Source organism: Miscanthus floridulus, chromosome 6 (assembly GCF_019320115.1).
Source record: "Miscanthus floridulus cultivar M001 chromosome 6, ASM1932011v1, whole genome shotgun sequence".
Classification (NCBI taxonomy): Eukaryota; Viridiplantae; Streptophyta; class Magnoliopsida; order Poales; family Poaceae; genus Miscanthus; species Miscanthus floridulus.
In genome coordinates, this window is record NC_089585.1 from 43,360,198 (window position 1) to 43,377,490 (window position 17,293).

Below are 17,293 nucleotides of genomic sequence, written 5' to 3' on the forward strand. Positions count from 1 at the left end.
TAACAGTTTTCTGGGTTGTCCCTTGGGCTACCTTGCACTTTAAAGATTGATACGTTACAATTGCGGGGGCAGCATGAGTTTTCATCAGATTCTTCTGTGGAGGCACAGCTAATCCTATTCTAGAAATTGGGCATGGTGGCTGATAATCTATGGGGTGCCATTTCCTATCTAAGCTTGGAGCATCGAATTCGGTGTCCTAAAAAGGTCTGTTAGAACAATTGGCAGGGGAGTTCATCGAATAATTTTTTCTGAAAAAAGAATAGTAAATTACCTCACTGTTAGAAGCAAACTCTCTATCCAGAGCTATGCATCTAGGATGGGATGGCCCATAGAAGAGATGGGAGTGTCATTCTTGCCACCAAGAGTCAAAAAGGTTGGAAGAGAAGTTGACTCTTGTCCAATCATGAAAGTAAAGATAAGGGAGATCTGATCCTAGTTGGAAAACCCTAGAGGTTTCCATTACTTCACCGATAGCTTCTCTTGGCCTCAATATATCCTTGAAGAACAGTTGAGGAGGCAATTGACCAAGACAAAACTGACAAGATACAAAAGAAGGGTTGTAAAACTCATAGGTTGGAAGGTTGTTTGGAAGGAAGGAGCCTATAGCCATTTTACCATGACCATGACGAAATTCGACTAGAAGAACATAGGGCTTGATGAAGGAATTGAAGATTACAGACGCCGTCTCGTCCGAACAACCTGATTCAAATCAAAATTTGAATGGGATGATCGGCTCATTGTTCTCATCATCATCATAGGGTAGCCAAGTTAGGATATTTGCATCAAACCCTCTGTAAAACTTTTTGAAGAGATGGCCAACATCGACATCAATTGTTATGGCCGATGCAGCCTCACCATAGCTCGTGCACTGACGGGTTCTTCCTTCTTCGCCTCTATATTCCTCATCAAAGTTGGAGGAAGAAAAACTCAGGTTTCTGAGATCAGGCCTTACAATCTTATGCATATATAGGTTCAGCCATAGTTGTATCAACCACCAAGGGCCACTAATAGTATGCACTGGTTCATTCTTTAGTAATTGGGCAGCTACCTGGTGTATTAGATGATAAGCAACTCCTAATAGATACTTTCCAAGAGGAATATCCTTGCCTACTGCCAGATGCTCTGCCATGAGTTTGTGATTGTAAGTTAGACCACAAGATGACCCACAGAAGATGAATATCTCTAACCACATGTTCAGAAAGGCCACATATTCTTTTTCGCTAACAGTTGGTTTGTCTCCGATGTGGTTTAGAATGTAACTTGCCCATTCTATGCAGTCTGATATTTAGGCTAATTTCTTGGATCCAGCACTTAAGAAGTCATAAGGTTGCATCGATCTTGTTATTCTAAGGCCGATCAGCATATAAACATCAGCCAAAGTGATGGTCATTGGGCTGTGACAAAAAACAAAGGCATTTAGGGTGTTGGACCAAAAATAAGATACAGAGATCAGGGGTGAATCATTCCTCTCCATTCTAGACAATGAGAGTGTCAAGCATTTATTCAGATCATAAAGCTCCTAGTCTCCAACCTTTTTTCTCGGACACCCTACGAAACCAGTCTCTCCATTTCCTAGGCATTTTGGGCTAGTTTCTGAAGGGAGTTTTAGTATTCTAGGAAGACAAACCTACTATAGATTGTTTGAAGGGGATTTAGTTAGTTTCTTAATAGATAAAATCAGATGGATCAGGGTCACCTATAGGCCTAAGAAAATAGACATTGGGAGCAACGGTCGATGGAATCAAGATTTTGTTCCTCATTTCCTAGAAACCATATAAAATAAATTTGAGAAGAAAGGAAACGCAGGGTAGCAACCAATACTTTGAGAATAGGAACTTGAAGACATACCTCAAGGACATGGTCGTTGGTCGCCATTGTAGCCAAAATAGATTTGAATCTGAGGAGGATCACTTGAATAAAACCTTAGTAGAGGATTTGCTAGGGTTGAGGCTTTGGCGATGGCAGCGTTGGCTGTTAAGATTTGCTCGAGAAAGAAGGGGAAGCAAACAGGCCGAGTGAGTTGGAAAAGATACTATTGGGATATTATATAAGACTCAAGCCAGGAAGTCAGGAGTCACGTGTATATCTCGGAATAGAACGGTTGTGGCGTGGTAAACGGATAAATAGGAATTTTATTTGTACCGTCATGGCTTATACTTATATTTGTAAGGCTCCATCAGTTAAGTTCGATCTCCACTATGAACTCTAGTATAAGCTAGTTATCGACTCTTATCTTGTTCAAGTATGGCTGCATCGATCCAGTCGACCTCCACTGTTCGAATTAGATTAAGGTCAAGTTACTGGCTCTACCTAAGGGTGGCGTCCTTTGGGTAGATTCATTAAGTTACCAATCTTACTGATGTTTTTATTGTTATTAGTTTGCAGCAACATCAATCTACCCAGTCGAGATCGATTTAGATCAGCCTCATATCCTTTTAGTCCGTCATTTGCTTTGTCACAACATGATGTTTCTTACTCTGAGCGACGGGTTATGTTTCATCGGCTGTTTTTACTTTGATCTTGATCGTGCATAGTACGCATTTAAGGTATGTATGATCTTTAAGAGGTTTGTTGGCTAGTTAAATCTGGTCTATAGTTCGCTATTATGGTTGTAACGATCTGGTCGATCCCCACTGATGGCACTGTAGATTAGAGGATGCTAGTTAGTAGATTTGTTCTTGATTAGACGTGACCTTAACTGTTTGCTATGCCTGCATCAGCTAAATAGCTGATCGCCTATGTGTTAACGCCTATAGTGTGTTTATATGATTCTGTTGAACATGAATAGATCTGTTCACTTTAAAGGTTTGATTTGTTGTCTTTATCATGGCTGCATCGATCTGGTCAAACCCCACTGATAGAGATAGTAGGTTAGGTCTGATGAGTCTATAGGTTTGTCCAAGTGAAATAGTCGATTATTCACACGCTATAGTACCTTTTCACCTGAATCGGCTATTTCAGCCGATTCACCCGAGCCTTTATGTATAGCATGTCTTTCAGAAAGCCTATCGAAGTATAGATGGTTTAATGGATTCTTTGGTTTTAGTTTTTTATTATCATCATAGCTACCATCAATCCGGTTGAACCTCACTGTTGATGATAACAGATTAGATTTAGAGCATTTGGAGGATCATTTGTACTAGACAGTCGATTTGTTCGCATGCTATATCCTTTCTCGTTAGATTCATCGGCTCAATGCTTTATACTAATAATATCCACCTAGCTGATGATCTCATTTACATCTACGGGCATTGTATTTATCAACATAAAATCAATCGTGATCCATAAGCTTTACTATCCGTAACAGCTGATTTTTGTGCATATCGGCTATTTAGTCGATTTTCTCATCTAGCTGCTGCTGAAGCGACACACTTGGAACTGTCTGGGCAAATACCGGCATGTTCCACCTTAAATTACTGATAAACTTTCTCTTCTTGTCAATTATAGGTCAAATAGACTGGCACGCCTCGGGAGGAATACATAGGATCGGTGAACCCTGCGTTGAAGCCAAGCAGATCTCTAGGCTCATCCTAAGCAGATCCTTCCGGCTTGCTGTGTGTAGACACATTTTCATGCCAACAAGAACACACATGTGACACTTAAATAAAGTTTGAAATATGAACTTTGTAAATGACAGTGAAATACTTGCTGTTGAAAAATAATATTACTAACTAATATTTCTACTAGCCTAGAAATTGTAAATTGAAATCAAGTTTAGCTCAAAAACTTAGACAAAATTTCCAAGTTTGTCAATAGCTAGACACTGCTATGTTTAACAAATTATTTTAAGAGATTGGGTTAAAGGGGTGGTGTAGTGTTATAGCTCGATTTGGTAGTCTCATATACCATCTTGAGTGTAGCTAAGACCGTTTAGCTTTTGTAGCAACAGTTTAGTCGTCGTGGGAGCTTTAAAAACCATGCAAGCACATCCTCAGCCTGTTTCCCTGAGTGGGCGCGGTGGGGCACGATGTTGTCGCATCGGTGCGTCTTGAGCATGCCCACGTGCTGTTCATGCTCAGCTAGCCTTGCCGGCCGTTCGGTCCATCGGGGGCGCTGTGGTGTGGGGCCGCTGTTGCTGCTTGCACGACCGTGTGGAGCTACCCCTATCTCGTGTAGCTGCTGCGCTGCTAGCCCATAGTGTGTCGCAACATAGCCGCTGTCACTGCCATCGTGTCATCCTTACGCTGCATCTCTAGCCTGGTTGGATGCCGCACGCACGTGGCCGTGCTTGCCGTTGCCATGCCATTAATGGCACTACAGCGCGTGGGCCACACCGGTTGCGAACGTGCGTGCCCGTATGCTAGTGCCTAGACGTGGGTCTCCATGGTCACGCCAACCACATCCAGCCAAGGCGCGCACACGTTGAGCCACCGGCCATACCCCACCACCCTCTCTCTGTTTCTTATCTCTTTGCCGTCATTGAGCCACGCCCACATGCGAGCCAAAGAGCCCACCTCTACTCAATTCCGCCCATCTACACCTTCGTCATCCCATCTTCTCGCTGCTCGACCCTGCACAGCCATGATGACACCACGGCCAAGCGCCAATTTGGCTCCTTTCCATCAACATGCTATTAAGGCCATGCCTCAACCATGACCGAGGGCAGACCTCCATTCCTCCACCCAGGTCCAATTACTTGCGCCACTACATTCACCTTGCTCTCCTCTTAGCCATGTGCACCCAAGTCCAGTCGCTATCGCCTCTACTCCGCTGCTGACGCGACCTTGCCACCACGGTAGGCCACCGCATGGTTCGGCCGCACATGGCCGGCCTCCCTCCATCGCTCTCTACTCCAACCCTCATTGTGGCTTGGCTTATGGTAGTCCCTTGATGCTCTCACGGTAGCTGGTTGGGACCGTAGCAGCTCTAGATCAGGGCGGCCGCGCCACTGTCGTGGCTAGCCACGTGCCACCGTAGCCATCTCCAGCTCGTCCCGCAGCCCCACGTCGCTGCTAGGTGTTGGTAGTTGAAACCCTAGATGAGTGTTGGCCCGACCGACGGGCCAGAGTGGACCTCTGGTGGCCGGCGTAGCTTCTCCATGCCGCCGCTCGCCGCGTCACCACGCGTAGGGTCGTCGAGGGGTGTGCATGGGGAAATTTCTAGAATTTTGGGTGTTAAGCAAGAGTAGCTGTGAGTGATAGGAATAGTGATAGAACTCTGGTGCAGTTTGGGAAGAATCTAGGGTGCTGGCCGCAAAAGTGCCTTGCGCGTGGTGTGGTAATTAATATAAAATCATGTAGGTGTCCAAAAATTATGATACAAATTTTGTTAGGTTCCTAAAATTGTGCTCTATCTATTGGTGTATTTAGTTTATGTTTATATATGTTGACATTAGGGGCTATTAAATCAATTGATGATGCTTAATAATATTAAGTTAATTATTATAGGAATTTTTATGGTAAATTGGTGATAGCTTTAGTCATTGAATTTTTATAGTAGTTTCATTGTATTATTATGTGCTCACTGTAATTTTTGTGGCTTTAGAATAGACTAAGCATTAGGGTAGTTAAATGCTCTTTGTTTCAATATACATTAAATCATCAATATAAATAAAGATATATCCTTCATTTGTAAAGCTAGGTGTTTGTTAGTTGAACCCAGCACTTTGCTTCGTAAAGATGATAGTTAGCTTAGCACCTTGGTCATTAGAGCTAGCTTAGTAGTTTAGTATGCGTATTCTTAGTCTAAGAGTTGTTGTTGCCTAAATGCTAAGTGTTGCATCATCATCTCATGCATGTAGAAAACAAGTTGGCGGAGATCGTGACCACCGGCAATCATGAGTTCAAGGAGATCGTTGAGGAGTATGAGGAGGGGATTCTTGTGTAAGAGGAGGTCCCGGAGCCACCACTAACTGACTCAACTAACACCGCGCCTGCCCAAGGCAAGCCTCGGTGCATAACCCCTTCTTTTTATAATCACTGTTTATATATGTTATGTGCATTTACGTTACAGGAATTTTATAAAAACCACATGCATAGATATACCTGTCCTAAGAGTCTTACTAGTGCAGGTTCGAGTAGCTGTTATGCTTAGGTTTTCTATAGCGTGAGTAACCTACCGTTACTCACAATAGGTAATTATTATTATTACTCTCATAATAAAATGTTGAAAAGAAAATGGAGACCAGATAGCGATATGGTATGGATATTGGTGGGTGCAACAGGTTGTGTCCCACGATCAATGGGGCTTCGGTTGGTTACACTATTTTCCCTGTTCATGTCGATTAAGGACCGTCCGTTGTTGTGGATGGTAGCCAGGTCACAGACTTATTATCCTGAGCACATACTTACTTATGGGACTGGGAAGGCTCGTTATGCTCTTGTCGTAGGTTTCGGCTCTTTTCGGATCGACTGATTGGAGGCAGGAAAAGGTGGAGGTCTAAGCACCATGTTGAGACTGGGTCTCAAGTGTGGGGGCTTGGAGGATGGGGACCTAGACCCCATGAGAGGAGTGGAATGGGTTAGTCTTGCTTGTGCCTAGGGCGCAAGCAGGGCATGTGTTTCAGGATACTCAGCTGGGATACATTGGTTCGTGAATCACTGTTTCCATCAAACGGTACGACTTGGCTATGGTCTAGCACCGTAGTAAGAACTGGAAGATGAAAGATGGTGAAATGATTCTGATTGCTTAACCCTTGCTTGAAAGTAGAATATGTGCTTACCTAGAATGGTTAGCTAATGAAGTAATCATGACTGCTAATAAAACTTGACTGTAAGGATGAACTATTAGTAAGGCTTTCCATAAACAAAAAGAAAACAGCCAACCCATATTGCCTATCATATCCTTGAGAGTCGGGAAACTATTTCCACTAGTCGGGTAAGTCTTATGAGTACATTATGTACTCAGGGTTTATTTTACCCATGTTACAGGTGCAGCTTGAGGAGTAGCTCTTGTGTGGAGGATTCTTCTGGTGGCCACAGACGGATCCATGTATTATTTCTGCTAGATGTTTATTTTCATTCCACTGTTTAATTATCGCACTCTGAACTCTGGTATTGTAATAAATAATTTCCAAAAACTCTTGTTGTATGAAATGGACTAAGTATTGTAAGCTTGTACTCATTATTAGATCATAGATGTAAAACATGGATTGTTTCGAGTTCTTCCTTGGGGTGTGCTCGACGGAATTGTCCGATGTAGCTCACTTTCGAGGTGCTTAGTGTCTAGTGGAAGACGAATGCCTCTAAAAACGTGTTATTTCAGGTGGTTCTACCACACTCGCCGTCTATGTGGTAACACATGTGTGGCGGGGCGTAGCAGTCGATGTCGTCGGATCTCGAGGAAGGTGCGCAGTGAGGGGACGTCGATACCAGCCGCTACGTTCTGGATCCCAAAAGGCAGGTCCAGGAGGTAGTACTAGAAGTGGTCAGGCAGTGGGAGCACCTCACCGGTTTGGGACTCTAAACTACTCTAAATAAAATATTTTTCAACTACAAAGTTGTAGACTGTGTTGAGAACTATAGTTTTCGTATAGACCATGTCAACATTTGAAATTGTTTGATACTTTTAAACTTCAAATTAACTTACAACAATATTTTGGGATCCTAAACTATTTTAGTTCAAAAACTTTTCAGGTACAAAGTTGTAGATCGCGCCGAGAGCTATAATTTTTATATAAAGTTCATCATCATCTGAGTTCATATGAAAAAATTATAAATTATTTTCCAATGCAACTATTTATAGAAACGGACATTTTAAGACCTCCGTCGTCTCCATAAATCGATTTTAGGAGATGAACACTTAGAACGACTAAAATTATTGATTAACAGAGGTGGTTGTTCTAAGATGTCCGTCTCTCAAAATCGATTTACTAAGGACGTATGAGACGGACGTCAGAAACTGTCATCCTAGAACACCCGACTTCGTAAATGATTTTGGATACGGACATTTTCTTATAGCCTCCTTCACTATTTATGGAGGCGGGTGTTAGGTGTGCCCATCTTTAAAAATAATTTGCCCTATCTCTTAAAATAATTTTAATTGTGTAAAGTTGAAGTTCAAACCGGAAAAGAAAAGGACGAGCAAGAAAAGATCAATCGACCAAGGCAGAGCTCTAAATTGAATCAATCAAGAAAGAGCATTAGAATTTTCCGCCTGACATACACGTGCCGGCATTTCCCGGTTCCGTTTCTTTTTTTAGATAACGCAGTCATGTTTCTGTTTTTGTGCTTCTGTTTTTTTTTCTATTTTTGTCAGTTTGTTTTTTGTTTTTTTTCTTTCCGTCTGTGTCTTTCTTTCTGTGTTTTTTTTTCTTTTGTTCTTCCAAGTGCCCTCCGTTTCAAGTTTTTTTTTCTAGTTTTATCAATTTGGAGTACTTTTTGTTCCTTTTTTTATGCTCTATCATTAACTGATAAATATATCTCCGCATTATAATGAGAGAGAAAAAATTCTAATATTCATAAAAAACGAGAACAAAGAACACTCGTGAGGTCCAGCTACTTCTTGCCTTCCACCAACCATTGCATCGTTGCACACATCGATACCACAATGAGGTCTTTTTCATGCACATCACTCTTCTCGATCACCAAGGGCACCGTCAAGGTTGCCCGCCCGTTCAACTGCAGCTGTCGGACCATGTCCACATCATCGCAAGAGCCGTACCCGATCAGCCACCACTAAAGCCGCGCTTGCATGGGGCGTTGTGCCACCCCATCGTGTCACCTCGCATTGCTGACCAGGTCCACATGATGGTCGTCACGCCGTTAGCCTAGACTACTTGGTCATGGCTAGTGACACCACATACACATGCTACCGTGACCGCCGTGCCGCCGGTTCAAGCCGCCTCGTCGTAGCCGTTGTGCCCTTGCGCGGCTCTGTCGTGCAGCCACACTCGTAGTGTTAGTAGCATAATAAATAATAGTCTCGTATCAATATATTAGCATGTTTACTGGTAATTATAAAAAAGTCGAACTAATGACAATTTCACCTTCGCTTTATCTGCTTATCCTTGGCGCTATATATGTAATATAATTCTTATATGCGGGGCTCTTGCCTCAATTATTCTTCCAAAATAAGATATCCATCTAATCTAATATGGGATACAACATGTTTTCTTTATTCTAATATAAAATTATGACCGAAACTAATAATAATGATAAAAAGTTGCAAAAGAATTGTCTGTTGGGGGAGATAACATACCCTTGGGAGGAGAACTAAATTCAATTTGAGAGACGATCAGCTCCATCCTTCTAGAGGGGGCATCCTTCCAAATCCCGGAACACACAAGGGTCCAAGCACGCGAATTAACAAATCAATAAGACGATAACAACCTTCCCGATCTGTATCCAAGAGAAGAACAGTCAAATACTGAAATACTCCCTCACCCCTCCTCCCAGCCTTCTCCTTTTCCACATAGAATACTCCACCTCCACCCTCCCTTTCCCATCCCCAACTCTCTCTCTCTCTCTCTCTCTCTCTCTCTCCTGGGGCCGTCTGCAGATATCACAAGCTTTTCCTGCTGCTGCAGCAGCACCTGCAGCTTCTCCATCTGCAGTGCAAGCAGCTGCTATCAATTCCCCATAAGCCTCTGGCTTCCTGCCCCCCTCACTTTCTTGGAAGCCCAGCACCACACGAGGATCATTCACTCACTACAGTGGCGTACTAGAATACCACTTGTGCGCACACAGCAGCAGCTGCCGCCGTGCATAGTTGTGATGTACTGGTAGCAGCCGCTCGGCTCCATGGAGGATCTGTACAGCATCCACCCGGGGATCTCGCGGGTCGGCGGCGCGGCGAGCGAGGCGTCCGTCGCCGGCGTCGGCGTGGGCGGCCCCTCACCGTCGGATCTGACGGAGCTCATGAAGGCGCAGATCTCCAGCCACCCTCGCTACCCCTCCCTCCTCTCCGCCTACATCGAGTGCCGCAAGGTGCGTGCGACGTCTACGTGCAGGGATCTTCTTGATTGCGGGCTACCTGTGCTGTGCTGTGCTGTGCATGCCAAGAATATGATCGATGATCCGCGCGGTTTCTTGTTTTCAAGGTGGGAGCGCCTCCGCAGGTGGCGTCGCTGCTGGAGGAGGTCAGCCGGGAGAGGCGCCCCGGTGCCGGCGCCGGGGAGATCGGCGTCGATCCCGAGCTCGACGAGTTCATGGTCTGCTCTTGGGTCACCGTCGTGTATAATCTATCTATGTTATCTAAATACTAGATAAATAAAGGGGTAATTAGACGAGAACATATATATAATTGCAGCGGATTACTTGTTCCTAATCGTCTGTTATTACATGTGCACGCGCTCTCTGGCGTGCTTGTGATTCCAGGACTCCTACTGCCGGGTGCTGGTGCGCTACAAGGAGGAGCTGTCGCGGCCGTTCGACGAGGCCGCGTCGTTCCTGAGCAGCATCCAGGCGCAGCTCAGCAACCTCTGCAGCGGCGGCAGCTCGCCGGCGGCGACCACCACGCACTCCGGTGAGGAAATCAAACCCACGCACGCATCTCAACATGTCCCGGCACAAGTTTTCTATGCCGAATAAACGCAAATATTCCGGACGCTACGTCGCGTTGCACGCTGGTTTTGTGCGTGAGCATTCATTTTGTTCCCGTGTGTGTATCAAAAGACGCAAGCCTCTGAAAGTTTTCACGTGCATGCGTGTGCGTGTGTTCTTGCTTACTGAAGGGTCAAATCGTGTCCATGCAAATGGGGTACAGGGGTGTCAGTGCTAGGGTAAAAAGCATTGGGAGGGTGCTTGCTTGTGTAGGGTTTTGTCAAGGTTGTAGCCTTCCTCCTCTTTCTTCCTGCCCCCTTCTCTCTCTCATAGGTTTTAGTAGCTATAGCCTAGGCCGTGTGATGGAACTTGAGAGGGAGTGACCTTTCTTGGATTGGTTTGCCATGGCCTTCCCGGCCGATGGCAGAATCTTGGTCTGCCCTGCTGCCTGCGTTTATACTACCAGAGGACTAGTGCAGGTGAACTGCGTGGAGAAATATCTTTGTGAGATACTCGTGCGGAGATCTCTTACGGATTCGCTTGATTTACTTTGACAAGACTTATCATATCGTCACGGTAGTGGTAAATTTCTAGTGGTGCCGGGTTTTAGCTTATCTTATTACCGTGGCGACATTTCCCCTCTTCTTTTCTTTAAAGACTTCTGCCCCGGAGAAGGGGAAAAAATGCAGGCATTTAGGTTTTCCCCATACAATTGCACTATGGGAGAGTGCTAGGATATTAGTGTTAATCATTTTATGACTAAGATAATCTACCCAACAGTTTTATATAGATTCACTATTTTATGGAGGTAGACAAGATCAGTTCTCTCTCCTACTAGTACAACAAGAGTTTTTTCTACCTTAATATAAACGGATCATTAGTGTGGTGGAGTCTTGGGTGCATGACTCCATCCACCAGGACTTGAATCCTACTGTCCATCTGTTTAGATGTTTGTACTTTGGTCGATGTATAGATCTCTAATCTGTACATAGGTACGGTGGGAAGTTATTATTCTTCATATAGAAAACCATAAACGGATCATTTGGAGTCCAAAACACAGATAGAGCCTTTAAACAGACGTGTTTCGTGATGATGTATGGAAGGAATACATTTTTAATGATAAACCTAAGAGCCGTATTATCTGTTAGTGTGTATTATTAGTGCAATGCCAACAAGGGGAAAGATTGTACGAAGGTGCACAGAATAAAAAAATTATACTATTATAAAGAAAATCAAGTTGCTTGTTTCTAAAGTGAAATTCTCTCGAGGCAAAAAGTGAAATATGTATATATTGGACTAATAAGACGCTTTAATAATTCCCTGTCAAATCCTTGCTCAGAACGTCAGAAGAGCTACAGCTTACAGGCAGCATAATAAATAAAGATAATGTATTGTGTGCATGTCACTCGATTGGTTGGTTCGGGTTCTTGGTAGCAATATTTTATAAGTAATAACAGGCAATGCTATGCTTTGACTTGACAAGACCTCGTGGTACCCATTTATCTGATGATATTGGCCTAGTTCGGCTGGCTGGAAAAACGGCTGATGTTGATGCTAATTTGTTGTGAGAGAAAAACACTGTTATTTCGCTGAAACGGTACGGCTAATAAGTTCAAGCGAACAATTGATTTTCTTTTTCGGTAATGGGGGATGTATACCCTGCATTTTTAGCCTATGGTCAACCACAGACATACACGGCAATCATCCAAGATAACTCAATATTTTGTGCATGCATGTGCCTGATGGCCCTTAGAAAACGAATATGGGGTGGCTAGGGCTGATCCACAACTTGTTGACATGCTTGAGGTTTTTGAAATTTTCGTCCTCTGTGAAAGAGTGAAATTTTGTGTACTCTTTCCTGCGCGCCACCCCCCCAAAAAAAATCATCTCACAAATGATGAAATTGTACCACCATATGGTCTGAAAAAACTAACCAAATCATGTATTCAGGTATTTGCAGTGGCAGACCCGATCTGCGTAAGGCGCAGTTGTCTCGTGATCAATCTTAGATCACACTGATTAATGCACAAAGGTTATCCATCAAATAATGTCAAATAGGTGCAAATAACAAGAGTTTTGTTTTCCATAGCTATAATTAAATTTGTGTAGTCACAGTATGTGTGTTTCTATTTAAAAAAAAAAAAGGTTATAAAATGTCCTTTCAGTGTATCTATAAAGATACAAACTTATGCACTGTAAACCTACTTCCCATCTTATCTTGTACATTTGTGACAGGTACTGAACTTCGTTTATACGAAATAATAAAAAAAAAGATGTTGCTTGCATGTACTTGATCTTGTAAAAATAATTGGAAACTTTGACTTTACCCTTCGAACTTTGACCGTATTCCCCCTCACAAATGCTATATCATTGTTCTATGATCCATCTGCAATTGTTATATTTATATGTCATAATGTTCACTACATGAATTTCTCATAAAACCTCCAACAATATATGTCTAATGGAATTAATCTTTGTTTAGCAAGTACTAGTTTCAGATGCATGTGCATGCATGAGAGTTTGTGTCTGAGTTGTATGAGTAGTTCATCAAGGATCAGTGATTTGTCCAATGAGAAGGAAATGAAAATAGGTGAAGGTTTAAGTCCTATCTCTTGGGGAAAACTCATGGCCTTGGTGAATTTTGCAGTTGTCTTCTACTTCTCCCACTTGAGCGCAACATACTCATGTGTGTTTGCAGCTAGATGACGTCGGTTTTATGGCTAGATCATGTTGATAGGTGCATCCTTCCTTTGTTACAACATGTTTAGAAATTTGATCTTGATAAAAAAAAGCTTATACATCATATAAAAATTGTATGAGCTTGTAGCATATTTTGATATATATATAGTAGATGAATACAATATAAAGTTCTTCAAAAATAACCAGAACTCATTTAGAACATAAGACTTGTGGAGGAATGTTGTAGGATTTGGATCCTAGTATTTTTACCTATGTGGCCCATAGGAACAAATTATTGAACATATTAGGATCCTACAATATTCACGCAGGCTGTCTCAATCCGGAGGAACTTTGGAAGAAATATAACATGTAAACCTTCTCTCTCTCTCTCTCTCTGGGAAAGTTCCCAACAATCATTTTTGATGCAATACAGGAATTCAAATAGAGAGGAGGGGGAATAAAATTTCAATGAGGTCCATCCTGATGTTAGATTTCCTCCAGAATTTATATGGAGTTTCATAGGGTTCCAAGTTGCAATCCTTTGTTCCAATGGGCTATATAGGGATTTTTCTTATAGGGGTCAATCCTGTTATGAATCTTTGTGTAAGAAAGTCAGCTATTGGCTTGTAGATCTCAAGAATAAATTACTAATAAGTTAATAGCTCTACAGAGCCAATACCAACAACAACCATGTCTGTATAGATAACATATTTCAATCAATCTAGGCCCACAGGAGGTGATAGATGATGTACTGCTGTGGCAAGTTTACAACACAATTTCATTGAGGGAAGAATGGTTTGCAAAAAGATCATATGTTTCGGATTTGGTTTTTAATCAAACTTCCTAGTGTGTCGTATGTGTTTCCTGGAATACTCTTCCATCATCTAAAAAAATACACTGAAACAGTGTAGGCAGACGTGTTTTGACTGGAAGATTATCTTGGGCTCTTGGCTCGTAGGAAATTATGAAATATGGTTGGAGTTTGTGCCATATGAACTCAGATGGTGACTGCCGGAGATGGTGACTTCCGGGTGCTTGGGTAGTAAATGTTTTGTCTTTCTCTCACTTGAGTGATTTGAGTCAAACAAGCCTGTTTAACTTTTACCAGTTCTGTCCATTTTTAATTGTGAATCTTGATATGCGCTTCTGGAAAATAAGATCTGGAAATGCTACCATCCTATGCATTATTGGTCATGCCATATAATAATAATAACTTTTCTGGTAGTGACAAAAGGTAGGACCATAGGGCCTATTCTTCTTTTTTTGAAAAAAAAAACTCAATACTGGATTTCTAAAGTAGTAGTTTATGGATTCTAGTTGAGTGGGATGCAAGGAAAAATAAACAATGAATAATTCAAAATGCGCTTTTTTGGTGGGACAGGGAAAAATTTTATTTGTAGTTTTTGTGCTACGGTGGATGATCATGTAATGAAGTACTCGAAGAAGATCTGGTAGTTGCACAATCAGATCTGCAAGATTTTGCATAATTCTCCCAATGAAAAAGTGTTTGATATGGAAATAGGTCTTCTCATATTTGTCTGTTAGAAGCAACATTCAGTTTTGGGATGTTGAGAACTTCAAGGTGGACCATTGGTGGTCCAAAGCTGGTATTAGTATGTGACAGTTTGAGTTTAGGTTGACAAATTATGTTACGGACTATTTAGATCAGATCTTGTTAAAGCTAGATATTTGTTGAAAAACAGTTTTGCTATCCAGTTTAGCAGTTATTTTGATGGAAACATGTTTATTCTACATGGAAGGTTTTTGTACAGGGTCACGTGACAGCTTCTATAGAATGGACTTATGTGCCATCCCAAAATCATCTGGAAGCTTAATGCTTAACAAGGCCTTTGTTCTGTCTGACCTTATATTGCTACCAGCCGAAGGCCCAAAAGCTAATATCTTGTGTCTGTTTCTATGCGATAAAGAATATGACACATGTATTACTGAAATGTCAAAGATGACTTTAGAGGGACATTGGTTTATAAAGAAAATCATTTCTGAAGGTACTCATTGTTTATTTGCTAATCTACATGTCATCAAAGGACATGTTTATTCTATTTTTCTTTCTTTCTTTTTGGCCTCCAATCATGTTTCAGAGATGAGGAAACTATGTTGACACATGCTAATTGTCGTGGATTTACCAGAACTGATGGATATGATGCACGTCCATATTTTCATGCAATGACTGCATGAACAAGTACCAGTAGTTCCCTAGTGTGTAACTCCCAAAATTATAGACTGTATAGGCAAAGGATTCCTATGTTGGGAAATGTTACTAGGCGTTATTACATGGGAACATCTCTAACATGTGTTTGTTTCAGTTCCTTCTACTCAGCTTGTTTGCAAAACATGATATGTGGATGCCTAGACTACTTGTAAGTGATTTATTGCTGACTTGATCCTTGCTTCCCAGATGACATGATGGGGTCGTCTGAGGATGAGCAATGCTCAGGGGACACTGATGTGGCAGACATAGGGCAAGAACATAGCTCTCGCTTAGCTGACCACGAACTCAAGGAAATGCTTCTTAAGAAGTACAGTGGATGCCTCAGCCGTCTTCGTTCGGAGTTCCTGAAGAAGCGGAAGAAAGGGAAGCTACCGAAGGATGCACGGACAGTATTACTAGAGTGGTGGAACACGCACTACCGCTGGCCTTATCCTACGGTAGGTGCCAAACATTTTCACCAAACAACCTGAACCTGGTGCGCTGTAACCATTGTCTGATATATAATCCGATGTTGTGCTTCTGACAGGAGGAAGATAAGGTGAGGCTTGCAGCGATGACCGGTCTCGACCCAAAGCAGATCAACAATTGGTTCATTAACCAGAGGAAGAGGCATTGGAAGCCATCGGAGGACATGCGGTTCGCGCTCATGGAGGGTGTTGCTGGTGGATCTTCTGGGACGACACTCTACTTCGATACAGGCACAATTGGACCCTGAATCAAATGCCACTTGGGACGACAATTGGCCAACTCAATCAGTAGTAAGACCTGGCATGTGAAGTGACGATCTGCCCGGTCAAAACTGACAATAAATTAATCTGTTGGGCTCAGGTTGATCAGATTAGTCAGTTGCCCCATTATTTTACAAGATCATGTGTATATGGTGCCATCGTATCAAAACAAACTGTATGTATGGGCGAATTGAGGAGACCTGCAAAAGCATTTAATTAGTAGTTTCACGTATTGGCTCATGGATTTGTAATACTCGCTACCCAATTTAATTGTGAGATAGGCTGAAGGGCTTATAAAAGGTAAATTTACTTCTGCGCTTTCATCATACTGTTTATGTCTACATTTTATTTTATTTTTTCGTTATTATGGCCTTCCGATGTTTAGCGATTATCAATAAGAGTGGTTCATTAAAAACAACGTTCGTTGTTTCAGAATCATGTGCTGTTGTACATATTGGATTGACTTTTTAGTTGCAAATTTCAGGCAGGCAGAACTGAACCGGCAGTTACAGGAAAACAATCGTTATATCAGTTGTGGAGTAGGGGGAAAACGCATAACAGGGTATGATAACCTGACGCTAAGTTTTGCTACTATAAAGACATCATCAATTTATGGCTTGGACAGACGATCGAGGTGATCTATCACGTTCAGTCATCACGATTACATTTGGCTAGAAAAATTAGAACCAATTGATCCATGACTGCCTTACTCTTCGAATGAATAAGATTACAAATGATTCGTATAAACATAAACAATAGAACCATGAACCATCCCATCAATTTTGTAGGATGAACTCATCATTCGGGATAGGTTAATCCATCAAACCAAACACCATGTTGTAGAACACGAGAAGATATGTAGCTGACACTCTTGCATTGGTGCATGACTGCATGGTTAATTTCGAACGCCAACCACCCAAGCTACTACTTAACCTTGAATACCTTCCGGAGGGTGTAAGATCCTGTTTTTGCATTCTCTGTGATCCAATCAAGTTCCAGGATAACGTGAAAAGAAAAGCGATATAAAGAGAAAAGAAAAAGGAAAGAGAAAAAGGGAGGGGAATTGCTGTGCTGGATCTATTTTCCTGTAGTTTTTTTTTTATAGAATATAGGTTTACTTATTCCTTACTTGGACAAAAGGGTTCATTTGCCCAATTATAGATACCAGGGCCGTTGGGCAATCATAGCTCCTGGGTTAGATGGCCCATGTCTTATGAATATTCAATTTACGATGA

General features: G+C 42.2%; 1 protein-coding gene across 1 annotated transcript; it reads left to right on the forward strand.

Annotated features, from left to right (window-relative positions):
• Nucleotides 1–9,411: 9,411 nt before the first annotated feature.
• Nucleotides 9,412–16,379, forward strand: LOC136458164 (homeobox protein knotted-1-like 1). Its single transcript, XM_066458151.1, has 5 exons — nt 9,412–9,866; nt 9,980–10,090; nt 10,257–10,404; nt 15,517–15,767; nt 15,857–16,379. Exons 1-5 carry the CDS (start codon nt 9,681–9,683, stop codon nt 16,043–16,045), a joined length of 885 nt encoding a protein of 294 aa, XP_066314248.1. The 5' UTR covers nt 9,412–9,680; the 3' UTR covers nt 16,046–16,379.
• The last annotated feature ends 914 nt before the right edge of the window (nt 16,380–17,293 follow it).

Excerpts from the sequence above, each read along its gene's own strand:
- LOC136458164 (XM_066458151.1), top strand. The coding sequence starts at position 9,681 with ATGGAGGATCTGTACAGCATCCACCCGGGGATCTCGCGGGTCGGCGGC. Across the intron at positions 10,405-15,516 it reads GGCGACCACCACGCACTCCG|ATGACATGATGGGGTCGTCT; the intron begins GTGAGGAAATCA and ends CTTGCTTCCCAG. Across the intron at positions 15,768-15,856 it reads ACCGCTGGCCTTATCCTACG|GAGGAAGATAAGGTGAGGCT; the intron begins GTAGGTGCCAAA and ends TGCTTCTGACAG.